This window comes from Trichechus manatus, unplaced genomic scaffold (assembly GCF_000243295.1).
Source record: "Trichechus manatus latirostris isolate Lorelei unplaced genomic scaffold, TriManLat1.0 scaffold00031, whole genome shotgun sequence".
NCBI lineage: Eukaryota > Metazoa > Chordata > Mammalia > Sirenia > Trichechidae > Trichechus > Trichechus manatus.
In genome coordinates, this window is record NW_004443967.1 from 16,869,892 (window position 1) to 16,896,656 (window position 26,765).

At 46.4% G+C, this 26,765-nt stretch overlaps 1 protein-coding gene across 1 annotated transcript in view; it reads left to right on the top strand.

Moving 5' to 3' along the window:
* Positions 1-26,765, top strand: part of DOCK1 (dedicator of cytokinesis 1) — a 569,919-nt gene that overhangs the window by 458,468 nt on the left and 84,686 nt on the right. Inside the window, exons 33-35 of the mRNA XM_023730055.1 lie at positions 10,671-10,819; positions 23,616-23,701; positions 23,893-24,049. Coding sequence (XP_023585823.1) covers positions 10,671-10,819; positions 23,616-23,701; positions 23,893-24,049 — 392 coding nt within the window. The remainder of the gene's footprint in view (positions 1-10,670; positions 10,820-23,615; positions 23,702-23,892; positions 24,050-26,765) is intronic.

Consider the following 26,765-nt stretch of genomic DNA (forward strand, 5'->3'; position numbering starts at 1 on the left):
GGGAGGAAGGAAGATAGCTAGATAGGTAGCTGCCGTTGGGTTGGCTGTGAGTTATGGCGACCCTGTGTACGACAGACCAAAACGTTGCCCTGTCCTGGGTCATCCTCACCATCGCCAGCATGTTCAAGTCTATCATGGTGGCTGTTATGCCAATCCATCTCACCAAGGGCCTCCCTCGCCCTCGCTGGTCCTCTCCTTCACCAAACATGATGCCCTTCTCCAGCAATTGATCCCTCTTGATGACATGTCCAAAGCAAGCAAGTCAGATAATGTTCTGTTGTGATCCGTAAGGTTTTCATTAGCTAATTTTTGCAAGTAAATCGCCAGGCCTTTCTTCCTAGTCTGTTTTAGTCTAGAAACTCCACTGAAACCTGTTCACCATGTGTGACCCTGCCGGTATTTGAAACACTAATGGCATAGCGTCCATACAACATACAAGCCACCACAGTATGACAGACTGACAGATGGGATGGGGGCATGACCACTTAGCTTCATCCAAATGTTCTTGCTTCCTGTTCTGTGCTGGGACTGGTAAGGGTAGCTGAAAAGATGCCTTCTGGTGGTGCAAATGGTTAAGTGCTGGACTACTAACCAAAAGATTGGCGTACAAACCCATCCAGAGCCACCTTGGAAGTCAGGCTGGCGATCTGCTTCCAAAAGGTCCCAGCCCTGAAAACCCTATGGAGCAGTTCTATGCTGCACACATGGGGTCGCCATGAGTCGGAAGTGATTCCACAGCAACTCACAACAAAACAATTCCTTGAGCAGAATGAGACAACTTGATAAACACTCAGCATGGGTTTTGATTACGGCGTGTAGCCCAGCCCCACCTCTCTGCCAAAGAGCCGAGGGCCAGCGGGAGCCACGAATGCAGGGCCTCATCCGTGCTTCCAGCGCTGTGGTCCACAAGTTCAATGCAGCCAGTCCTAAACCTGAGTGCAGGGTTCCACATGTGTCTTCTGCCAGATCCCCTCAGAGCAGCTCTGACTTATAATCTTTCCTGCAGTTCCCAGAGGTTAGCAGATCTTCCTAAAGGGAAGTCATGAGGAAAGTTAGAGGAGAGCTTCCGAATACGCTTGTCTTCTGCTTCTGTGAAGGAGGAAGTCTTTTTCAAAGGGATCTTGACTCAGGGAAAACAAAACAAGTGTTAAAAAGCAAAGATATCACTTTAAGTACTAAGGTGCACCTGAACCCAAGCCATGGTATTTTCAGTCGCCTCATATGCATGTGAAAGCTGAACAATGAGTCAGGAAGACCGAAGAATTGATAGCTTTGAATTATGATGTTAGCGAAGAATATTGAATCACCATGGACTGCCAGAAGAATGAACAAATCTGTCTTGGAAGAAGTACAGCCAGAAAGCTCCTTAGAAGCGAGGATGGTGAGACTTCATCTCACATACTCTGGACATGTTGTCAGGAGGGATCAGTCCCTGGAGAAAGACATCATGCTTGGTAAAGTAGAGGGTCAGCGAAAAAGAGGAAGACCTTCAGCGAGATGGATAGAGACACAGTGGCTACAACAGTGGGCTCAAGATAATACTGACAAAATATGAATTAAGAACCAGAATTTAACAAAAGTCACCAGAAGAGCCCCAGGAAGAAAGATCTGCCGCTGAAGCTTCTGGCAGGATGAAGAGCTAGACAGTGCAGCTTTGTCTGCTCAGCCTTGTCCTGTAATGATGTGAACTTTCCAAGTCTCGGTACTGCAGTTAGCTGAGGATCCCTGGGGGAAACTCCCAGCTGGATCTTTATAAGTGGCTTTCCTGTAGCCTGTCTGTCAGAGGGTCTGCTGAGCTCTGGGCCGTATCAGAGCCCATCAGGCACCACCATGTCCTTGCTTTTCCTATCTCTGCGGGGAGGCAGGAACACTGGGCCCGGAGTCCAGAGACTTGAGCAACCCCACCCTGAAGCTTCATCCTGAAGCTGGCTGTGTGTGCTCGGTCACGTGGCTCCATCTCCTGGGCTATCCTCAGTCTCTAAGCAGTAAGGTAAAGAGGCTGGACTGAAGTTTTCAAGGGCCTTCCAAGTCTAAGGCTCCATAATTCTATGACGTATAGATACAATGATCTCAGTAATAAAATTTGTGAAGGTTTTTAGAACAGGGAGGGGGACCATTCATGACTGTTTCCATTGATCTCTCTGTGTTCTTCCTTAAAATTACGCTCTGACAGATGCATTGGTCATTTGCCCTGTGGGCCACATGGTGAGACTCACACCAGGAAAGGTCCATATGTGGCCCCACTAGAGGAGGGCAAGAGGGAGCTGGAAGGGGTATTCATGGATGCCGTGAGGGAGATAGTTATCCTCTGCCGTGCCCCTGGCATCTGGGCCTTTTCGGGTGTTGGCTTCCAGGATGGAGGTAGCCTGACCCCCCCGGGCCTGATGGGCTCTCAGCCTGGACCTGGAGCTTCTCTGGACTGGGACCTTCTCTTTCACTCTTGTCCTTCCTGAAAGTGACACCACCTTCTTACAAACTGTGAGCTGTTCATTCCTCCCGAAGGGACAGTGTCACCCATGTTTTCAGATGAAAGCACCTCGTTCTGAAATGGCTTGGTGATGTTTTTTACGACATTCTAAGATGACTAGAGACACCCACCCTGGGTGGGGCCGTCCAGGTTGGGATCATCAGGCTGGTTGTTGCGTGTAGAAACCCATTCTTCTCAGTGGATAAATAGCTGCTGTCCCAACACAGGGAGCCCCTGGGGGGCACAAACGGCTAATGCGCTCAGCTGCTAACTGAAAGTTTGGAGGTTCGAGTCTACCCAGAGGCACCTCGGAAGAAAGCCGTGATGAAATACTTTCAAAAAATCAGCCACTGAAAACCCTGTGGAGCACAGTTCTACTCTGACACACATGGGGTCACCGTGAGTCAGAGTCAGTTCCACGGTAGCTGTTCCCAAGGCAACTCACCTTGGTCCTTAACCTGTTCCCAGGACCCTCCCACCTCTCCATGGTCCCTCAGCTAGAGGGTCACTGCCTGGCTAAGAGGAAGCTTCCTGAACCTTGCTGGAGCCACTGTAGGCCACAGGCCATCCTGACTCAGGGGTTCTCCTGCCCTTCTGTTTGTTTTGTTTTTTAAGCATTTTTAATATCACCTCTGGAGTGCCTGAGGTTGGTTACCGTTTGAATCTGGCTTCGTTTCATTGTCTGCCATTTTCCATGAGAGCAGTGCAGGAGGGTGAGATGGGCCCACGGAAGGGTGGGCTTCTTTGTGGGACCACTCCAGGACCTCCGTGAAGGCCTGGCCTTCTGGGGAAATGGACATTGGTCTCAGTCAGATTTTTAAAACTGTTTCTCAGCAGCTGGGTCTCCCGACTTTCTCTGTCATTATGCTCACAATTGGCCAAGTCAAGTGTCTGAGACTTTCAGTTTGCAACTTAAGGGATGCAGTTAAGGGAGCAAATTTTCCAGTTCTTTCTGTCACTTGATTATTTGAATATAGTGAAATGCATAAGGTCTGTGTTTTGCAGTGTATCAGCCAGGAACTCTGGCGGGTGAAGCCGCCACCAGGCCATATGTAAACAATGACCTTGGCCAGTGAAGGTCAGGGGCTTGGTCACTGGAAGAAATAACAGTCCATCAGCATGACTGCGCTCCTTGTTTGTAAGACAATTAAATTATTTCTAAAAGTTCAAAAGTAGGTTTACACGCAAAAAGAAACAATCTTCAATGGTTAGGAGGCAGGGAGAAGTGGGGATGGAAAAACACTAAATAGACAATAGATAAGTGGTAACTTTGGTGCAGGGTAAGACAGTACACAATACTGGGGAAGCCAGCACACCTTGTTCAGGGTAAGGTCATGGAAGCTCCATAGACACACCCAAACTCCCTGAGGGACTGAATTACTGGGCTGAGGGCTCTGTGGACCATGGTCTCAGGGAACATCTAGCTCAACTGGCATAACACAGTTTATAAAGAAAATGTTCTACATTCTACTTTGGTGAGTAGCATCTGGGATCTTAAAACCCTGTGAGCGGCCATCTGAGATAGGCCACTGGTCTCACCCCTTCGGGAGCAAGGGAGAATGAAGAGAACTAAAGACACAAGGGAAAGATTAGTCCAAAGGACTAATGGACCACAACTACCACAGCCTCCACCAGACTGAGTCCAGTACAACTAGATGGTGCCTGGCTACCACCACTGACTGCTCTGACAGGGATCACAACAGAAGGTCCCAGACAGAGCTGGAGAAAAATGTAGAACAAAATTCTACTCAAAAAAAGGCTAGACTTACTGGCCTGACAGAGACTGGAGAAACCCCGAGAGTATGGCCCCCGGACAGCCTTTTAGCTCAGTAATGAAGTCACTCTGCAGGTTCACCTTTCAGCCAAAAATTAGGCCCATAAAACAAAACGAGACTAAAGGGACACAGCAGCCCAGGGACAAGGACTAGAAGGCAGGAGGGGACAGGAAAGCTGGTAATGGGGAACCGAAGGTCGAGAAGGGAGAGTACTGACATGTCATGGGGTTGTTAACCAATGTCATAAAACAATATATGCACTCACCATTTAATGAGAAGCTAGTTTGTTCTGTAAACCCTCATCTAAAGTTCAATAAAACAAGAAAATCCAAAAGTAATAGTAAGCCCTCAGGCAGCCTACAGAATCTTCCCCAGCAGCCACTCCCAGGATAGCTGAGAATAGCTTCATCGGTCACCTCGGGCAGCCAGGCTCCTTCCTGCCACTGACCCCAGGTGTCTGAGCCCTCAGATGTCACAACCGAGGCTACCGCTATGGAGATGTGACGGCACGTCTCAATTTCCCAAGATGCACACAATCTATTTTCTATAAGGCTTCTTTTTTTTTTTCCCCCAATGTTTCAGGTGTACTCAGGTTTGGAAACATCCTGGCAGCAGAATATAGCCAGTGCTGCCAAGAAAATAGAATCAGAACTCAGATCTATTTAGCGGCGTGCAGTTCGCCGCCTATCAGTTGATCAGGCCTGGAGCGTGTGTTGGGTGGAGATAAGTACCACCTTCGAGTGCGCCTCCACGTCGGGCTCTCAAGCAAGGATCTGGGCTCTGTTTTGCTCGATTTCATGTAAGTGTAAGCAAGACCCAGCCCCATGGGACACAGCAGCTCAGCTTTTTGCCTCCCAAACCGTGATGTTACGAGTCTGACAGGGGAAATCAAAAGCAGGCTCTCTCAAAAAGGGGAAAATGCTTGTCTGCCCGGCTCCTCAGTTATCAAAGCAGGCTCCGAGAGGCGGCAGCTGGTGTACCTGCTCCCCCATTGCCTGCCCAGCCTCCATCTCCAGCACGCAGAGCCCACAGCGTAGCCCATTCGGCCAGCACAATCCCACGGACAGCAATATCTTCATCAGCCGGCCCTCTTTGGGGCTATTTTTCACGCAGGGATTCCCTTCACGGGTATTTTTTGGGACCAGACACGTTGTAGGTTTCTCTATTAAACACATAATGCCACATGGCCTCCTCAGTTTGCCTGGGTGATGGGATTTTTGACTCTGCCTGCCGTGTGAACAGATTTCCCCGGGATTACGTTGATGTTTAATGTGCTGGATTTCTGAGCAGTGGTGGCTGGAAGAGATGGTGCCAATACTCAAGCGTGGTGGTGAATTGAGGGGAGACTGTCCCCCGAGAAAGCAAGGTCTCATCCCCAGAACAAACTACTCTTAGTTTTGCAAGTAGGATAAAGGTTCTAGGTAGATTTTTAAAAATTTAGGGTGAGGTGGTGGGTGATGTATTATTTGCATTGTGATCTGGTAGTTACCTGGGGCTGCTATGAGAAAAAAGTACCCCAAGTGGTGGCTTTAAAGAACAGAAATGTATTTTCTCAAAGTTCAGGAGGCTACAAGTCCGAACTCAGGATGTGACTACAGGGAGGTCCTTCCTTGTCTATTTCAGCTCTTTGAAGCTGCAGCAATCCTTGGCGTTCCTGGGCTTGTAGAGCCGTCTGTCTCTGCTGTGTGTCTTCATATGGTGTCTCCCCTGGTGTTTATCTCTGGTCTCCTCTGTTCCTTTTATAACTCAGAAGTGACTAGGTTTACAGCCCATTCTACACTGGTAGGAACCCTGGTGGCGCAGTGGTTAAGAGCTCGGCTGCTTACCGAAAGGTTGGCAGTTCAACTCCACCAACTGCTCCTCGGAAACCCTACGGGACAGTTCTGTTCTGTTCTGTAGGGTTGCTGTGAGTCGGAATCGACTCAACGGCAACAGGTTTGGTTACTTTTGGTTCTATGACCTCATTAACATAACAAAAAAATACCCCTTATTTCTGAACAGGGTCATATTTACAGGTACAGGGATAAGGATTTCAACACATATTCTTGGGGGACACAGTTCAGTCCCTAACAGCTTGCTCTTCCTTTGTTTCAAAAGGGAAAAAAAAAGTGTAACCTTTTTTTTCATGACGTCCAAACTACAGAAGTCACTTGGACCCTCACTGGTTCCAAACCTGAGTCCATCATTAAGTTTGAGCACGAGGTGCCCCAGGGGCCATCCATGATGCAAATGACAATTGCAATGAGACAGGAGAGCTTCACCCACCCCTTGCTCACCGTTGGGACCCTGGGTTTGCGAAGGCTGAAGCCACAGGGCTGGGGCACACAGTTGGGCTCTGCTCCGTGTTCTCTGTACTGACAGGGAGGAGCAGTAATTGAAGATGATGAAACTGTTAGGTTCGTAACTAATTTTCCCAAGCCCTGCACCCACCACCCCTTGTGACTGCCTGGTGTGTTCCTGCCAGCTTGGAACAATGAAAACTGTGGTGACAGATAGAGAACTTATGGCTCTGACATTGTGGTTGAGGAAGAACTTGCTGTCAGTATCATCCGTCTCCGGAAACATTGGCCCTGACATTTTTTAGGCATCGTACAAGAGAAGTGTCACCTGAGAGACTGACTATAATAGCATTTTTAAGAGAATGCTTTGCAGCAGTTACATGCCTTTCAGAAACAGAGGATTTGGGGGAGTGATGGAATCACGTGATTAGAGCCTTTGTCAAAACATGAATTGTTTTGTAAAAGTGGAAAACCAGAGTTTAATTGTATCCAGCCTCCTTCTCGAAGGTCACATTCTGCGTGTGTGTCCACCCAATAAAATGTTTAGAAATATGTTAGTTTAGGGTAATTATGAGGATGATATGATTTTTAGATGTGCTCATTTACAATAGCCAATTTGCTTGATGAAATCTGTATTGGCTGAGTTATAAAGAATACTCTGTAGAGTACTCATTCTATTTCATGATTGTGTAAAAATATTAGGAGGGTTAATTAACTCTAGATAAATTGCTGGTGTTAATAACGAAACAGCACAAATAACTCATTTAAGCATTCAATTTCTCATGCCTTCCTCTGTTGAAGATGAAGGCATGTGAATTATAATGGTGTGAAGTGAAAATAAGCCAAGATTTCTGAAATTAAAGTCAAGAGGGTCAGATTTTAAAAGACCACTTTTAAAAAAAATTTTTATTGTTGTGGTTTAAATGAAGTTTACGTTCCAAGTCAGTCTCCCATACAAAAAGTTGTACATACGTTGTTATGTGACCCTAATTGCTCTCCCCTTACTCTGACAGCACACTCCTCCTTTGCACCCCTGGTACCCCATGTCCATTCAACCAGCTCGTAACCCACTCTGCCTTCCCATCTCACCTCCGGACAGAAGCTGCCCGTTTAGTCTCTTGTATCTACTTGAGCTAAGAGGCACACTCCTCACGAGCATCCCTTTATATCCCACAGTCCAGTCCAATCCCTGTCTGAAGAGTTGGCCTCGGAAATTGTTTTAGTTCTGGGCTGGTAGAGAATCCAGGAGCCATGCTTTCCGGGGTTCCTCCAGTCTCAGTCAGACCATTAAGTCTGGTCTTCTTACTAGAATTTGAGTTCTGCACCCCACCTTTCTCCTGCTCCATCAGGGACTCTCTGTTGTATTCCCTGTCAGGGCGGTCATTGGTGGTAGCTGGGCACCATCTAGTTCTTCTGGTCTCAGGCTGATGAAGTCTCTGGTTTATGTGGCCCTTTCTGTCTCTTGGGCTAATACTTTCCTTGTGTCTTTGGTGTTCTTCATTCTCCTTTACTCCAGGTGGGTTGGGACCAATTGGTGCATCTTAGATGGCCGCTTGCTAAAAGACCACTTTCTTGATAGGACCTACGTCTAAATTTAATGATGTCACCTGAAATAAGGCTGTTGTTGGTAGGTGTCATCGAGTCAATTTTCGACTCATAGCGACCCCAGGTGACAGAGTGGAACTGCCCCATAGAGTTTTCGAGGATGTATATGGGAGCAGATCACCAGGCCTTTCTTACTAGTCTGTCATAATCTGCTGAAACCTGTCCACCATCGGTGACCCTGCTGGTGTTTGAAATCTCGGTGGCATTGCTCCCAGTTTCAGAACAACATGCAAGCCACTATGCTGTTGTTGTGTGCCGTCGAATCGATCCTGACTCACAGTGACCCTGTAGGACAGAGAAGGATCGCCAGGTCTTCCTCCTGCAGAGCCACTGGGGGGGGTCAAACTGCCAGACTTCCGGTTAGCAGCCACATGCTTAACCATTACCTCTCCAGGGCCCCTTCTGAAATAAGGTTAATGCCGGTTTTCAGAAATGAGGTTTCCAGCAGCTTCTTCCAGAGTCACAGCTTCTAAGCAGAGAAACAGGCTAGTAGTTCTTGGAGCTTTGTACCTCACTCAGATTTCTTTGGTTCACTTCAAGTTCTTTGTAAGTTCCTCCTTGTCAACCCAGCCCTGGAAATTTGGAAGTGGCAACTACTAACCAAAAGGTTGATGGTTCAAACCCACCAAGCAGCACCTCAGAAGAAAGGCCTGGTAATCTGCTTCTGCAAATATTACAACCAGGAAAATCATCTGGAGCAGTTCGGCTGTGTAACACATGAGGTCGCCATGCATTGGAATCAGCTCAGTGGCAGTGAGTTTTAGATCCCTGGGTGTCAAAAACGCTTTGTGGTTGGCTACTAACCTAAAGATTGGCAGTTTGAACTGACCCAGTGGTGCTACAGAAGAAAAGCCTGGTGATCCATTTCCATAAAGATTACAGCCATAAAAAAAACTGCGGAGCAATTCTCCTCTGTAACACATGGGGTTGCCATGAATTGGAATCAACTCAACGGCAATGAGTTGTACGTCCTCAGGTGGCATGAACGGTTTGTGCTCGGTGGGGGTTGCCATGAGATGGAACGGACTCAAATAGCAATGGATTGGGTTTTGCTCTCCCTTTGCTCTCGAGAATATGGAAGCAGCACACCCAGAGGGCAGCACCTCGATGGCAACAAACCCTTAACCAGCGGGGGGAGGTGCTCAGCGCTAAGCCAGGCCTGACCAACGCTGGTGACTCTGCTCAGTAGTGGGGCTTTCCGGTGCTACTTCCGAGGACTTAGGAAAGGCAGGTACCTCAGTGCGAGGTACCAAGATTTCCAGCAAAAGCAACTGGAATGGAAGAGAATACAAAAGTGGTTTTGTTGTTGCAAGAAGCCCATCTCTTGCAACGGGGATTTATTTCTGGGGGATGTATTTTGGAAGAATTTTCATACCCCAGCTGTGCCGGATAGAATGACAGGTCGCTGTCCTCTGCGTCTAATTGACAACTGCATGAGACAATTCAGAGTGGCACCATTTTTAGTACAGAGAGGTGGGGAGAGAACCCCACCTTGGAGAGACCCGGGGCAAGGAGGCAGCAAAAGAGTCAGAAAGAATGAGGGGCACAGATAAAGCTTCAGAGTCACCGGCCTGGGTTCAAATCCTGCCTCTTTCTTGTCCTTGGACTAGCTCTGTGACCTTGGCCACAGCACGGTTTCCTCATCTGTAAAATGAGGTTAGAACTGCACATCTTGAGAAGTCAATGAGACAATACACCTGAACCCCTTCCTCTGGGCCCCCCATGTAGGAGGTGCTCAGGAAATGTCAGCTGTTATTACAATACTCATTATATATAGTCACAATATCAATATTGTTATTTTTTTAAAAACCTTCTGGAAAACATTTTTCTGATTTCTTTAAAATCGTGTAGAAAGGACAGGTGTGGAGAGAGTAATAAAGCAGTTGTGTAAAGAAGCATTTTCTAGTCGAACAGTAGCCTAAGAGGGCAGGGTTGTTCCTGGTCCTGCGGTTTCATATTCTGACACCTGTGCTTTGAGGTCCTTTGCCTGCAGTCATTTGGAATGTTCCAGAAACCACTCTGCATTATTCACAGAGGTGCTGAATAGTAAACGCTCCTCCATCAGGTGTCGGAGATGAAAGGACCCAAGAGACCCTCAGCCCTGCCACTGCCCCCTCGCTTCATCCAATCCTGTACTCGCCACCGGCCGCAAAGTTAGACCCTGAGTCTCCCAAGTCCTAGCCCCTGCCCTTCCCAAAACTGGGTATCAGTTAGCTACTCATGTCCTCAGTCAATCTAATAGATTGGTCTGTTTGTGAAACGGCATTTATCGTTTATGGCAGACAAGTCGTGACTATAGGCCTTAGGTGGTTTGGATCTTTCTTAATGGCCTTACTGTAGCATTTGGAATACAGTCTGTTTTCTAGACTAAAAGCTGGAAACATGTTCAGAATCATTGCTACAGATGAGAAAAGGATGCACAAGCCCAAGATCCCCAAATCCTGTGTTCAGACGCACGATGATCTGTGTTGTTTGGTTTCCGTCCGGTCACGTTCATTTTAGAATCCTTTTATAATCCTGAACAATGTATTTCTTTACTCCCAGGTCAACACAAGATAAAGTTCATTCCAGAAATGGTCGGCCCAATATTGGAAATGACGCTGATTCCCGAGACGGAACTGCGCAAGGCCACAATCCCCATCTTCTTCGATATGATGCAATGTGAATTCCATTCGACCCGAAGCTTCCAAATGGTAACGTGACTGTGCGCGGTAACTGGCCTGGGGCGTTGGCGAGCAGACAAGTCTGAAACCTTGAAAGAGACTTCTCGATAGCTCTAGAGTTAAAGGTGTTGAACATGGAAAAGATAATTCTCTACAGCTTCAGAGAGAAAAATCCTATGCCTTTCTTTCCTTGTTGAAGAGGCTTATCATTCTTGGCACGCATCTTTACCAGGGAATTGTTCTCAATGTTTCGCTTTTACTTACTTATTTTTATCTGGATTTACTCAGGTGTTAAACCCTGGCTAAAAGACTCTTTCCTCCTTCCTCAGCATGCACACTTGGAGAGTGTGTACTCAGATGTCACTGCACTTTTTACCATGACTGCTTATGGCACGACTGTTGCCTCGAAGCCTAAAGCCTTTTGCTTTTAAGTTTTTAAGTGTGTGTCTCGGTCCTTTACTTGTGCAATGGAATTAATGAGAATTCCTCAAAAAATAAAAGTATGTTAACTGCTCCAAACATACTGTAATAACGCAAAGGATGAAATCTGAAGAACTTATATGTAGGCAGTAGCACAATCTTCTTCTTCCTGGATTCTGTTATAAGAAGTATAATGTGTATGTATTCGTGGGTGGGTACATGCCCCTACTCACACACGTACATGCATTGGCTTTCTCCTTCTTATACCAGTGGGTTGGCCATAATGCTTTCCAGAAGGCAGAAGGATCTGAAAGGTAGGGCGGTCCTCTGAATTGTTGTTGTGTTAGTTGCTGTTGAGTGGACTGCGACTCACGGTGACCCCAAGTACAGCAGAACAAAGCGCTGCTTGGTCCTGCGCCATCTTTGTTGGTATACTCGAGTTTATTGTTGCAGCCACTGCGTATTTTGAGTGCCTTCTAACCCAGGGGACTTATCTTCCAGAACTATATTGGACAGTATTCTACTGTGATGCATAGGGTTTTCATTGGCTATTTTTTAGAAATAGATTGCCAGACCTTTCTTCCATCTTAGTCTGGAAGCACCACTGAAACCTCTCCATCATGGGTGACCCTGCTGGTATTTGAAATACTGGTGACAGAGTTCCAGCATCACAGCAACATGCAAGCCCCCACAGTGCGACCAACTGACAGACAGGTGGTGAAAATTGAAAACTACCTCTGTGGAAATATTCTAGTAGTTCGAGTAAGTGAATATACTAAGCATTTTCCTTGGATCTTGGAGGAGTTTTGAGAGTTCCAAGACTGAAAAGAACCAAAACTGAATCACGAGGGCGTGATTTTATTTGGGATCTAATGTTTAAATGTGAGTGGTTTCCCTTACCTTCCTTCATACTTTCTCGCTATTGGGAGCTTTGAATAGTTCAGAGATTTTAACTGGCGAGCCTTCGTCATTCTCGCGTCTAGAAGGGAGCTGCGAAGAAGTGCATTGCTACTTCTGTAACAGAAGAGAAAGACGCACGGCTAAAAGCGCTGACGGTGAGTTAGACGCTGAAGTCAGGTAGACCGTGACCTTGTGCAAACCCCTAACCATCTTTAAATCTCAGATCCAGGGCTGTAAAGCGGGGAGAAAAGTAGAACCCACCCAAAGCGAGTGTTGTGAGAATTTAATAGAATCAGCCCTGTAACGCCCGCTCAGCACAACGCCTCTGCCATAAGTGGTGTCTGTTTGTATTGCTCTTATGAGACAAGACTGGAGGGGCAGCGGTGGTCCAGCGGCAGAGTTCTCACTTTCCATGCAGGGGCTCCAGTTTGAGTCCCAGCCACTGCACCTCATGCACAGCCACCACCGGTCTGTTAGTAGAGGTTTGCATGTTGCTATGATTTCACTGGAGCCTCCAGACTAAAGCAGAGTCGGAAGAAAGGCCTGGCGATCTACTGCTGAAAATCAGCCAGTGAAAACCCTGTGGATCACAGTGGCCTGATCCTGTTGGGCGTGGGGTCGCCGTGAGTCGAGGGCTGACTCAGAGGCAGCTAGCAACAGTGACGGCAAAAGACAAGTCAGAGCCTCAGCTTGGATCTGGGTCTTTGCTGAGCGCAGGAGGCAGCCCGCCCCATGGTGGCACTAGTGTCTGAAGTCTCCCCCGGGTGCCAGCACAGTATGCAGGCCTGTGTGTGGATACAGCTTTTATGGATGGCCCCGAAGCCCACACGTGTAATTCCATCTCATGAACTACAAACAATTTCACTAGCCTCAACCCTGACTCACTTGGATGTAGGCAGATAAAAACACAAAACAAGAACTCACAGGTCCGCTAAAAAACGCACAGAAGGCCCCGCACGGTCAGCTGCTTGATTGTGAAAAACCCCAGGCTTTTAAAAGGAAGGTATTCCTCTCTGATCTATTAATCTGTTCGTGTGAACTGGGAAAAGATCCATTTCCTTTTCGGTTGGAATACCTCAACAGTGTTTGTTGTTACTCTCGTACTTCAGTCTACCAGATGAGATACCAGTGCTTGGGGGGCTTTCAGCACCTCACAGCTCATTACCATTCTTCCCAAACCTGCTGCTTCTCCATCATCCCCGTCACTGCCAGCCTCCTGGTCATTTGGTGTTTCGGCTGCAGGTTAAACTGGTCTTTGCTTGCTGTCTTGGCCTCCCTGCCGGTTGGTTGCCAAGACTTGTCAGTGCTTCCTCTCTCTCGTTTCCAGCATCCACCTGGTTTTCTCAATCCCTTTTGCCATAGTTCAGGGTCCTGCAGGATCACAGCATTTGTCCCTCCACTTGCTGTCATCTTCTCCGCTCTTGGTTCAACTCATCTCTGTCGGTCTGGCCCTTGTACACAGTGTTGGTAAATGCTTGCTGAATGGGCTCCTTCTGGAACACGGTGCACTGCGGTCCCTGCCTGCCTCTTCATCCCAAGGAACGTCTAGGATCGGGATGGTTGGCTGCTATTTAACTAATCTGCCACAGATCCAATTATCTAACCTTATTAGTCACATCAATAAGAGTTTAAATTGGCTCTACTTTTGTAGCAGATGTGCAAACCTAATGGAGTGAGTGGAAGGCAGTAGGGTTTTCGTTTCTACAAAACTTTAGCATTTGAAACAGATGACATAGCTTTTTTTTTTAAAGGTTGCCGTTAGGCTGCTAACCAAAATGTCAGCAGCTCGAATCCACCAGCCACTCCTTGGAAACCCTATGGAGCAGTTCTCCTCTGTTCTGTGGGGTAGGTATGAGTCGAAACTCACTGGCCAGCGGTGGGTTTTACGGTGCTGTGTACCTGTCTTAGTTTTTTCGTGCTACTATAGAAGAAATACCAAAAACGGGTAGCTTTAACCCTTTCGTGACCCAATTATTTTTTCCTTTTTTAATTTTTTGTTGATACTATGTGTTTTTAGCAATGGAAGACATGCTGAATCAATGAGTGTGTCTCAATTTTTGGTAGGTAATATAGTTTTTGTTTTATGCCCCATTCCACAAATTGTACCCTCAGAGTACCAAATAACGATTTTCAAAATTCATATTTTTCCTACCAAATTTTCAATAATTCAGAACTACCTTACAGTACCTTGTAAAAACAGTACTTTGGGGCACACACCTGTTTTTAATGTTTCAAACTGTTATATAGGGTCCCGCCTGCCAGTGGCACATTCTGTCAGTGGGACAGAAGCTTCCCAATGAACCCGAGTTACAAAAAGTAAGTGGTAGCTATAAACACTGCTGGTCCTGATTGAAGAACAGAATTTTATTTCCTCACAGTGTAGGAGGCTAAGAGTTTGAATTTAGGGCACCAGCTCTAGGGGAAGTCTCACTCTCGGCCATCTCTGTGGGAAGATCTCTTTCAGTTTCTGTAGCCCCGGCATGCCTGAGTTCCTTGGTGATCCCCACGTGGTACCTGTCTTCCTCCCTTTTCTGCTTGCTTGTCTCTGTCTATGCTGCTCGATTATAATCTCAGGAGTGATTAGGTTTAAGATCCACTCTGTACCCATATCGACCTCATCAACATAAAAAAGAAAACCCTGTTCCCAAATGGGATTACATCCACAGGTGGTGTTGTTGGGTGCCATCAAGTCAGTTCTGACTCACAGCAACCCTGTGTACAACAGAACGCAACACTGCCCAGTCCTGCGCCATCCTCACAATCATTGCTATGTTTGAGCCCATTGTTGCAGCCACTGTGTCAGTCCGTCTCATTGAGGGTCTTCCTTTTTTTCACTGACCCTCTGCTTTACCAAGCATGATGTACTTCTCCAGGGACTGGTCCCTCCTGGTAAGTTGTCCAAAGTACATGAGACAAAGTCTTGCCATCCTCGCTTCTAAGGAGCATTCTGGCTGTACTTCTTCCAAGACAGGCTTGTTGATTTTTCTGGCAGTCTGTGGTATATTCAATATTCTTTGCCAACACCATAATTCAAAGGCATCAGTTCTTTGGTCTTCCTTATTCATTGTCCAGCTTTTGCGTGCATATGAGGTGATTGAAAACACCTTGGCTTGGGTCAGGCACACCTTAGTCCTCAAAGTGACATCTTTGCTTTTTAACACTTTAAAGAGATCTTTTGCAGCAGATTTGCCCAACCCAGTATGTCATTTTATTTTCCACAGGTGTACAGGTTAGGATTCCAACACATATTTTGGGGGGGACTCAATTTAATCCATAACAGTAGGGTGTTGTGATCTCAACAACTCTTCCCGCATCCTGTTTGCATGATGGTGAGGGTTGGTGCTGCATTGGGGCTTTTCCCGTGCCCTCCTAAGGGTTTGTGTTGTGGATGCTCTGAGCAGCCGGGAGACATGAACCTGTGCAGCGTGGATGTGCCCCTCATGAGTGGTCCCCACTCTGCCCTGTGGTAGCCGTCACTGACCCACAGGGACTCCAGCCACCCTGCAGCATTACTCCACGTAACCACGTGACTTCTCTGCCCTGTCCATTCCCAGTCACCACTCAACAAAAGCACATTCCTCATCTTTTCTCTCTCTCCCATTTTCTCCCATTGCCTCCCACGCTCCAGCTGCCCTTCACCGTCCTGATTCTTCTTGCCCTTTCTAAGAGCCTATTATGATTCAGGTCTCCCACCCATTCTCCCAATGCTTCTACACGAAGGAGCACTGGTTGTGCAATGGTTAAGCCCTCGGCTGCTAACCGAAAGATTGGCAGTTCCAACCCACCAGCTGTTCCTCAGGAGAAAGATATGGCAGTCTGCTTCTGTAAAGATTATAGCCTTGGAAACCCTATAGGACAGTTCTACTCTGCTCTGTATACAGGGTCGCTGTAAGTCAGAATCGACTAGACGGCACACAACAGCAATGATTGTCCCTGTCTCTTAGTCCCCAAGAACATATTCTCTGCTCCCTTTCCTAACAACTCAACAACTCTATAAACCATCCCTGCGGTTGTGTTAACTGTCTCTGTGCCCCCAGCCCACCCGCAGTCCCCGAGTAGCACATGTACACTTAAACGGGGCACGTGGGAGAACATGGCTTTGATTCAAGGGGCAACTCTACTTGTGAAGATTCCGGCATCTGCTAAACCAGCAAGAACGAGGTCTGGAGGCTCCTGTACCCCAGTACCCCTTGTACCATCTGCACAGAGGGGCCCGGCCGTGGTAACATAGGATGAACCCTCACCTGGCCTTAAACTAACCTTTTCCCTTCTCCCTGTGTCCCCCACCCCCAAGCAGATATCTCTGTGCCTAAGCCTTACTGGGCTTCACTGCATGAAAAAAGCATTCCTTTAAATTCCCTCCTGGCATCTTTTTTTAAAGAATCCCATTTGTTATGCCTTTGGAAAATACAGAACTAACAGCTGAGAATTGCAGCAAATGACCACATGGTTATAAACCGTTAATAACGGAATGGGAAAGGTGCCACAGAGAAATAATATTTTCAGTCATTGAGCTATTTTCTATCATCTTTCTGAGAGTCAGGAAAATGCTCCCCAACTTCCAGAAATTCCCACTGAGTTTAACAATATTGGAACGTGAGTAATCTTTTTGTTGCCAGTGTTTCTGAGTTCCTGTTTGAATAATCTCTTCCTCCCACCCATGCCAGTAACCTTAAGCCAATAACTGAATAACCCAACCACACGCTGGCAGACCGGGCAGTGCCTTCCATTTGGTGGGAAAAGCCGATGTATTTTGCACTGCACTATGAATGCAAATACATTTGCTGGCGATTTTATCTTGTTTATTCTTCAATTCATTGGGATTTTTCTTTTGTTGCTTTTTGCTTTCAATTTCGAAATAATACTTAGTGTCAGTTGTTTGGATGCTTAAAGAGGAAATATGGCACAAGAATTAGACCTTTAATTTCATTGGAGGTCTGAGAGATCACAGAAACCAATACCCCTGACTCTAGAAGTTCTGATTGCATGGAATTCCATTCTGAAAAGCCCTCCAGCAAAGAGATGCCCTGAGTCCGCGGGTGATACAAACAGTTACCACACTCAGTGTCATGGATTGAACTGTGTCCCCAAAATATGTGTCAGCTTGGTTGGGCCATGATTCCCAGTATTGTGTGGTTGTCCTCCATTTTGTGATGTTAAAGAGGATTAGGGTGGAATTGTAACACCCTTACTAAGGTCACATCCCTGATCCAATGTAAAGGGAGTTTCCCTGCGGTGTGGCCTGCACCACCTTTTATCTTGCAAGAGATAGAAGGAAACGATATGGAGCAGAGAGGGGGGACTTCATACCCCAAGAAAGCAGTGCCAGGAGCAGAACGTGTCCTTTGGACTCAGGGTTCCTGTGTGGAGAAGCTCCTAGTGCAGGGGAAGACTGATGGCAAGGACCTTCCTCCAGAGCTGACTAAGAGAGAAAGCCTTCCCCTGGAGCTGATGCCCTGAATTTGGACTTCTAGCCTACCAGAATGTGAGAAAATAAATTTCTTTGTTAAAGCCACCCACTTGTGGTATTTCTGTTATGGCAGCACTAGGTGACTCAGACACTCATCTACTAACCAAAAGGTAGAGGTTTGAGTCTACCCAGAAGTGCCTCAGAAGAAAGGCCTGGAGATCTACTTCCAAAAAAACAGCTATTGAAAACCCTACGGAGCACAGTTCTACTCTGACACACGTAGGATTGCCATGAGTCAGAGTCAACTCAACAGCAACTGGTTTTAAGGCCCCATCATCCCCTTCAGTCAGATTAAACAGGACTCACAACAAGAGCACGACCTGGAGTCCTTGTAATTGTACGCAGCCAAAAAGCCATTCTTCAGTCTGTTTCCTGTGAACATGGCAAACAGCTGCCTGTCTGAAGGTGTCACTGGGTGCAGTGGCCAGGCCACGAGCACAGTCTCCGGTGGGCTGTCCCTCCTGGGTGTGAGGCTTCCGGGTCTCCAGGCTTCAAAGTCAGCAAACTGCCTGCTTGATGGACAGGGGAGGGTGTGGAGGCTTTGGAACGTGGGATGGAGTGCCAGAGATTAATTCAGTATGTAATTAAGTTTACAGAGTGATTAGGCCAGAGGAATACAGCAGACAAAAGTATGAGTGTTTCCAAACACAGGGATTAAAGGCTGAGCGATAGATTGAATCAATAAGTTTTAGGATGTCTTCGTGAGAACCCTACTACTACCATACTTAGGAGGCCGTGTGCATGGATTTCAGATTTCATCCAGCTCTTGATAACCTCTAAGCACTTTATTGACGTGGTGAATTATTTGTGCAAACTCTTCAATCCTGGTTCAGCTTCCTGCCGCGCTCCGCCGTAACCCCAGATCTGGTCTGCCTGGAGAATGCAGGTGTGGGTTTGTACATTTGTAAACACCTAACTGAGAACAAAAATTACACATTCCAAGGCAAGTGTGATTGGTTTTGGATTATGCCCTACCGGAGACCCTTCACTCCATGGCCTCTTGAAAGAGAAGCAATAACCCGGGATTAGCTGGGGCAAGGAGTGGCGGAAGCAAGGCTTTCTTTGTAAGTGAATTGAATTAACGACAAAGTCGATACCACTCGGAGCACAGCCCCCTGCTCCGCTGTGCTCAGTGTAACAGCCGCCTTCCGAAGGGCCTGTGTTCTTATGTGTCTTCTTACATTTCAGTTTCTCGGAGGGCTAGTACCAGATGCTCGGAGACACTCTGTTTAATATTTTAAATTGGGCACCCTGTGGATATTTTTGTAGCAATATTGGTGATTCTGAAAAGAGGAAAATATAATAATTTTGCTTGTCACACGTGTGAGCCTCTGCCACCTTTGGAGCAACACAGTAACCCTTGCTAATTCATCCTGAAGATAGAGAACCCTGTTGCAGATGACCGGCCCAAGTGTATTTACAGGAAACATAATAAACATGATTTTTATAAAACCTGCTCTGTCAGCAAAAGTACTTTCTCCAGTTTATTTGGACGGGGCCGTTTAATTCTGATTCTGATAACAGTTCACAGCGCACTACCCGATTGATTCTTGTATATTCTTTTAAAAAAAAAAATGAACGGAAGCCCTGGAATTAGCAGCTATGTGCAGATCTCTGGTATTGAATGCTTGCTGATAAACACAACAGGGTTGCCAGGTGTTTGTGCAAATTACTTAGTTTAGACTAGAGGTTAGTAAAATTAGAATCAGCTGTGTTCTTCTGATTGACTAATCATTCATCTACTCTTTTTAGAAAACATTAAATTCATCACTCAAGATTTGATAAGCAGCGTGCTAAAGGAGATGCAGCATTGGTTTGGCTGGGTTTGTGACAGCTAGGTTTACTCAGAAGCAAAGAAAATGTGCTGTTTGCATAAAATAGACTCCAAATTCACATCCCACCCGACTGACCTGTGATGAGTGATTTTGAGTGTGTGTTTTGCATGTGTTGGTATAAGGCATGTTTTTCTGCCTTCTCTATGCCTTTCTCTTTGTGGGTGCTCATTAACTATGTACAGAACTGGATAATGCATTTTAATTAAATTTAGTCTTACTCTGCGTCTCGATTATTTGCTCTGAAGCATCAGCAGTCACTTGTCGTCTTCTCTTGGGAGTCCCCTTTATGGCACCATCTCGGATCGGGACTGCCTTGAAATGCCAACTCTTGGACGAGTCACAAGCTCTCTGCCTTGCATTCGAGTCCAAAAAGCACTGCCTTTTGCAGATTCTTGTCTGTAAAGAGCAGGGTAACAGTGGGTTAGCATCGAAAGGTTGTTATTCTACAGGAGAAGTCATTTTCGTGACACTTCAGGTTAAAAAAAAAAAAAAAAAGGCAAGTCACTCTTTCTTCCTCAGTAGACCATCTCTTTTTCTATGTTCCTGAAATCCCTGAACTTTCTGGGCAAAACAGAATCAAAAAGAGGGTGTTATCTGTGGGGAGGAGACGATGGGGAAGATCAAGAAGGAAATCAGAAGGATTGAGGAAAGTCTGGGTTGTTGAGACGTTGCTGACTCCTTGATGTTGAGCCAGAATCAGTACTTGTCTCCAGTCTTGTCTTAAGCCCTGTTTCATCTGTTGTTGTTAGGTGCCATCGACTCAGTTCCGACTCATGGTGACCCTGTGTGCAGCAGAACAAAACACCGCCTGGTCCTGCACCATCCTCACAACTGTCGCCGTGTTTGAGCCTGTTGTTGCAGCCACTGTGTCAGTCCAGCTCATTGAGAGTCTTCCTCTGTTTTCAATAACCCTCTACTCTACCAACCATTATGTTTTTCTCCAGGGACTGGTCCCTCCTGATACCAAGTCCAAAGTATGTTAGAAGAAGTCTTGCCATCCTCACTTCTAAGGAGCTGTCTTAGTCATCTAGTGCTGCTATAAGCAGAAGTACCACAAGTGGATGGCTTTAACGAAGGGAAATTTATTCTCTCACAGTCTAGTAGGCTACAAGTCCAAATTCAGGGCATCAGCTCCAGGGGAAGGCTTTCTCTGTCAGCTCTGGAGGAAGGTCCTTGTCATCAATCTTCTCTTGGTCTGGGAGCTTCTCTGTGCAGGAACCTCAGGTCCAAAGAACACACTCTGCTCCCGGCACTGCTTTCTTGGTGGTATGAGGTTCCCATGTCTCTCTGCTCGCTTCTCTCTTTTATATCTCAAAAGAGATTGGCTTAAGACACTATCTAATCTTGTAGATTTCATCAATATAACTGCCGCTAATCCATAGTATTACATCATAGTGATAAGATATATAACACATAGGGAAATCACATCAGATTACAGAATGGTAGACAATCTGCAATACTGGGAATCATGACCTAGCCAAGTGGACAGATATTTGTGGGAGACACAGTTCAATCCGTGACAGGAGCATTCTGGCTGTCCTTCTTCCAAGAGGGATTTGTTCATTCTTCTGGCAGTCCATAGTATTTTCAATATTCTTTGCCAACACCGTAATTCAAGTGCATCAACTCGTCTTTGGTCTTATTCATTGTCCCGCTTTAGCATGCGTATGAGGTGATTGAAAACACCATGGCTTGGGTCAGGAGCACCTTAGTCCTCAAAGTGACATCTTTGGTTTTTAACACTTTAAAGAGGTCTTTTGCAGCAGATTTGCCCAATGCAGTGCATCTTTTGATTTCTTGACTGCTGCTTCCATGGACGTAGCTTGTGGATCCAAGTAAAATGAACTCCTTGACAACTTCAATATTTTCTCCCTTTATCAGGATGTTGCTTATTGGTCCAGTTGTGAGGATTTTTGTTTTCTTTATGTTGAGGTGTAATCCATACTGAAGGCTGTGTGGTCTTTGATCTTCATCAGTAAGTGCTTCAAGTCCTCTTCACTTTCAGCAAGCAAGGCTGTGTCATCTGCATGTTGCAGGTTGCTAATGAGTCTTCCTCCAATCCTGATGCTGTGTTCTTCTTCATATGGTCCAGCTTCTCAGATTAACCAGTCATTTGAACAGAACGGGATACTGAGTCATTTAAAATCAGGAAAGGTTTCATTTGTAGCAGAGATTAAATTGTGTCTTCAGATATGTGACCTGATCGCGGACAGGCAGATCGCACCAGACCCCTCGCCTTCTGTTGCTGCCCAGGGGGACAGGGGGACGGCACAACAGTCAGCTGCAGTGCAGCAGCCCCCTCAACCCCCACCCCAGTCCCCATCAGTAGAGGGTGCCTGCAATGCATGTTAACAGCACACTGGTGAGCTGTGGTTACCACGGGGCTCGGTGTGGGCAAGGGAAAGGGTTGGGTCTTGATAATCAGCTGGTCCTCCTTTGCTGACATATTAAGCACCCTCAACTCCATCCAATTTAACACCAACTTTTTCCAAATAATTTCTGTGCACGCAGCACCTTTGTTGCATAAAAGTGTCAATATCAGGCTCTGTTCAGAGTGTTGGGGATATAGCAATGACAAAGGAGGCAGAAAATTTTGCTCTCATGCAGCGTAAATCCTTATGGGATCCTGATAATGGTGGGGGACGTGGGGCTTGTTACACAAAAGACCAGGTGTCTCAGCAGGTGTATTAAAGAGATCCCTGAGCCCCTGCACACCTGCCTCGGGATGCTTGTTTTCTGAACCCTGACTCACGTGTTACTTCCTTCTATCCCTCCTTTGTCCACCTTCTTTCCGTTCAGAGTGCAGCTATCTCCCTCTCCGTGGGAACTAACCCTCTCCCAGCCCCCTTTGGTACCTGGCACAGGTTGATGGGTAACCTCGGGGCCCCTGAAGCATCTGACATCTGACTGGATTTCCAGTCCCAGGCGGCTTGGATCCTGTCAACACTGGGGGACTGGACAGCGAGGAGGGGGAAAACTATTCCATCATTATCAGGGTGGTTATCTCAAACCCGGTCGGCAGTGGGTTTCATGTCCCCTGAGAAAACATTCTGGAGACGTGAACCACCTCAGAATTTAGAGTTTTGGGAAAACATGAGCTGAGAAACTCTCAGTCAGCTCTGAGGGCCCTTTCCCACCCCGATGCTCTGCCAAATCTAGTCCAGAGCTTTGGGGAGTGGGAAGAAAGGCCTGGAGACGGACCTGCTCGAGGGGTCTGCTGGTATGTTTAGAGACTGTCGCTTCCCTGGGGCTGTTGTTACAGAGCACCACAGACATGTGGCCCACAACAACAGAATGCACTCTTTCAAGTCTGGAGACCTCAGGTCTGAAATCTAGGGGTCGACAGAGCCATGTTCCTCCTGGAGGCCCTATGCGAGGATTCTTCCTGGCCTCTTCCAGCTTTTGGTGGCTGCATGCATCCTTGGCTTGTGGATGCATCACTCCAGTCTCTGCCTCCATCTTCATACGGCCTTATCTGTGTCTGTGTCTTCTCTTGTGTCTCTTATAAGGACACTTGTCATTGGATTTGGGGTCCACCAGGATAATCCAGAATGGTTTCATCTTGAGATTCTTAATTATATCTGTAAAGACCCTATTTCCAGATAAGGTCCTATTCTCAGGTACCCAAGGTTTCCACTTGGATATGTCTTCTGAGGGGTGGGGGGCACAATTCAACCCACTCTAGAGACATTTTCCCGGTCGTTTTTATACTTTCTCAGCCAGGCTGAGATATTGTACTAAGACTTACCAAGAAGTGACAGTGAAGTGGACCTTGGATGTTTTCAGATTGCAGAGAACTCTTTGCTGTCAAGTTGAAAGCCATCTGTTCCCTTCCATGAACCGACCAGCTAGTGGAGATGTTGCCTGTTCTTTGAGATGAAGCTTGAGACGTTTTTTGAGTTTCTCCTTGATGTTGTTCCCTAAGGTTTTCTTGTCTTTCTTTCTGTGGTTCTTGCACCTGCTATCAGAATAGGCCTGTTTGGGCCCCATTAACCAGGGAAGGGAAATGAAAGATTCCCCAAGGGGGTCAGCAGAAATCTCCAGGGTTCAGGAACAGCAGCTCTTAAATGAAATCAGGCTTCAAAGGTAATGGGTGACTGTCTGATGACAGACTTTCACCAATTAATGTACTGTTGACACTCAGTCATGAAATGAAATATCCGCCATACGGATTATTTACGCTTTCTCTGTTTCATTATAGTTTGAAAATGAGATCATCACCAAACTGGATCATGAAGTGGAAGGAGGCAGAGGAGATGAACAGTACAAAGTGTTATTTGATAAAATGTAAGTGTTGATTAACAGTGGGGTTTATTTCAGAATAAATATAGGCAGAGAGACTGTAATTAGATGACAATGAACTTTGTAGCCCAGAAATAATTAAAACGTGTTAATAATGGAAAATATTTTAAATTGAACCTCTGTTGAGTTTCTTTTTCTGAGTGTAATTAACAAGGTGCGTCTAATTATTTTCCCAGCCTCTTGGAGCACTGCAGGAAGCATAAATACCTCGCCAAAACAGGAGAAACTTTTGTAAAACTCGTTGTGCGTCTGATGGAAAGACTTTTAGATTATAGAACCATTATGCATGACGAAAACAAAGAAAATCGGATGAGCTGTACCGTCAACGTGCTGGTGAGTGGAATGTTAATTACATTTCCAATCTTCACGGCAAGCCAGAAACTGAACCAAGGCGTTCAAGGGCCTTAGGACAGACGGCCACTGAGCTTCCCGTGGCCAAATGCAGTTTCCTTTGCTTGTTTCCCCATCTGTCCCAGGGAAGGAATAATGAAGAACCGATTGCCCTGGTGGTGCAGTGGTTAAGTGCTCAGCTGCTAACCAAAAGGTTGGCGGTTTGAACCCACCAGCCGCACCGTGGGAGAAGGATGTGGCAGTCTGCTTCCGTAAAGGTTTACAGCCTTGGACACCCTGTGGGGCAGTTCTGCTCTGTCCATAGGGTCGCTGTGAGTCAGAATCGACTCCACAGCAGTGGGTGGGTTGCACTTCCACCCTGCACAGGTTGCACGACCACCTACCCTCTGGATGTTTCCCCAGGGTTCTTCCTGTGGTTAAGAATGACAAGCCATCTCATTCTGTAACCAGGGTCGCACCAACACTGATCACAGTTCTTACGTGCTTTGTTGTTTGGAGACTTATAAAGATGGCGTCTAGTGGGTTGAATGGTAGCCCCCTAAAAGATAGTCCATGCCCTAATCTGAGGAACCTCTGAATGTGATCTTATTTAGAAGGAGGGTCTTTGCAGATGTAATTAAGATGTAGTTAAGATCTTGAGATGTGATTATCCTGGATTCATGAGTGGGTCCTCAATCCAGTGGCAAGTGTCCTTATAAAGATACAGAAGAGGAGACACAGACACAGATGAGAAGGTCATGTGAAGACGGAGGCAGAGATGGAAGTGATGCAGCCACAAGCCCAAGAACAGCTGAAACCACCAGAAGCTGGAAGAGGCAATGAAGGATACGCCCCTAGAGCCTTCAGAGGGAGCACAGCCCTGCCGATACCTTGATTTCAGACTTCGAGTTTCCAGAGTTGTGAGAGAATAAACTTCTACTATTTCAAGCCACCACGTTTGTGGTACTTTCTCCCGGCAACCACAGGAAACTCACGTGGCAGTATTGAGAGCAGATGGCTCCGGTGAACTTGGCTGCTGCCATCCCTTGAGCCTCTTGTACACCTGCTTGTTCCTGGGATATGGGTGGGTTCCTTGGACCTCTCCTCCCTGAAGTAGTTGAGGCCCCACTGATGCACATCCAGGAAATGCTTTAGGGCAGATGAGCTTGGAGGAAGCCTAATGAGGAAGCTCAGCTCTAGTGGTTGGCCAACATTATGGCTCCCAGCATCCACACAACTCCCACATCAGACTTCAGATCTCTCCTACTCCAGCAGGATTCAGGACAGACTGCTGGCCTTTTTCCTCAACTTCTCCTGCTTTGGAAGAAGGAGCATGCAAGAAGACACTAGTCCTACTTTGTTACCCTCACCTCCCTTTTCTCCTCCCAACCAACCATTGGCCTCTGGACCAGCAGTCATCGCCGACTGATCTTTGGACAACACGTGGGCACTTCAGCCCCCTCATCCAGATCCATTATTGGTGTGAACTTGCATGTACTTTGCACTCGCTGGAATGGATGTTTCTGCTGGGAGGAATGTGACAGATCATTCATTCTTTAGATAGTCACTGAAGATGTTGGGATTAAAAGGATAAAAGGGACGATGTTTACTTTCCATTCATTTTAGTATCAATGTATGTTTTGCCATGGGAACTTCGAAGCTGAAAGATTGTGAGCAGTTTCAGCTCCATCATCTATGGCTGGACAACCTGTTCTGGCTAATGATAAGCATTTTTGGTAACAAGGTTTCTTTCCTTTAAAAATCTAAAGACACTTGTGTGTCCATCCTAAGGGTGTTGGGCAACTCTAGAAATTGCTGGTTTCTGGTGCCTGTCCCTGTGACTTGGCCCACTCGCTGAATTTGTCTTTACCTTCACCTGTAGATTGACTGTGAATAGCACAAGGTGTGATGAGCTCTGCCCCGGTAAGCCAGACTGGATCTGGTGCACAGGAGTGAACCTGGCCATTGCTTCATTGTCTTCTTGCATTCTTGCCTCTGTCCAAAGTATTTTGTTGTGTCAGTGTGGTTGACATGAAATAGAAATTGCTGTTTTTCTGTGGGAAAGAAATGGAAACCTTTTCAAAATAGTTCCTTACTATGGTCATAGTTTTATAATGTTCTATTCGATCCGTACAGTGAAGACGTAGGCAGATTGGTGTTCAGAGTGAAGAATTATTAAGTTTATTAGGTTTCCAACTTTGATTATGAGGCCACTATTTATTTTAAGCAGGATCTCGCATGCTCACAAGGACACGAAGCCTGGTGGAGACGTGGTGGCCTGCTCTGGGTGTGCCATCATACCACCACAGTCCAGGCCCAGGAAGCAAGCTCTTGTAAATGAAATCAGCACTCACGGTTCCCAGCGTTAGCATATGTTCCTCTTTCATACGGAGCCTGACTCAGGCCCTACGTATTTTTACTGCTGTCAGCATGAGCTAGGTTTTAACTAAGAAATGCACCCAGGATTCCTGTGATTATCTGACGTTATTAACTTCCTTCTAATTAGGACACCCTGAATCATTCCGTGCAGAGCCAAGAGTTCTATTCTTAACCATTTTCTGAGGAGGATAGCATGGATCCCAACCTCCAATCACAATTCTTTTATCTTAAAAATAAAACAGATCTATGGATTAAAGAGAAACAAGAAAACTGCAGTTTTACAGATAGATGTCTTATCTCTACATGTTAACTGCCCTGCTCACAATTAGTCATATATATA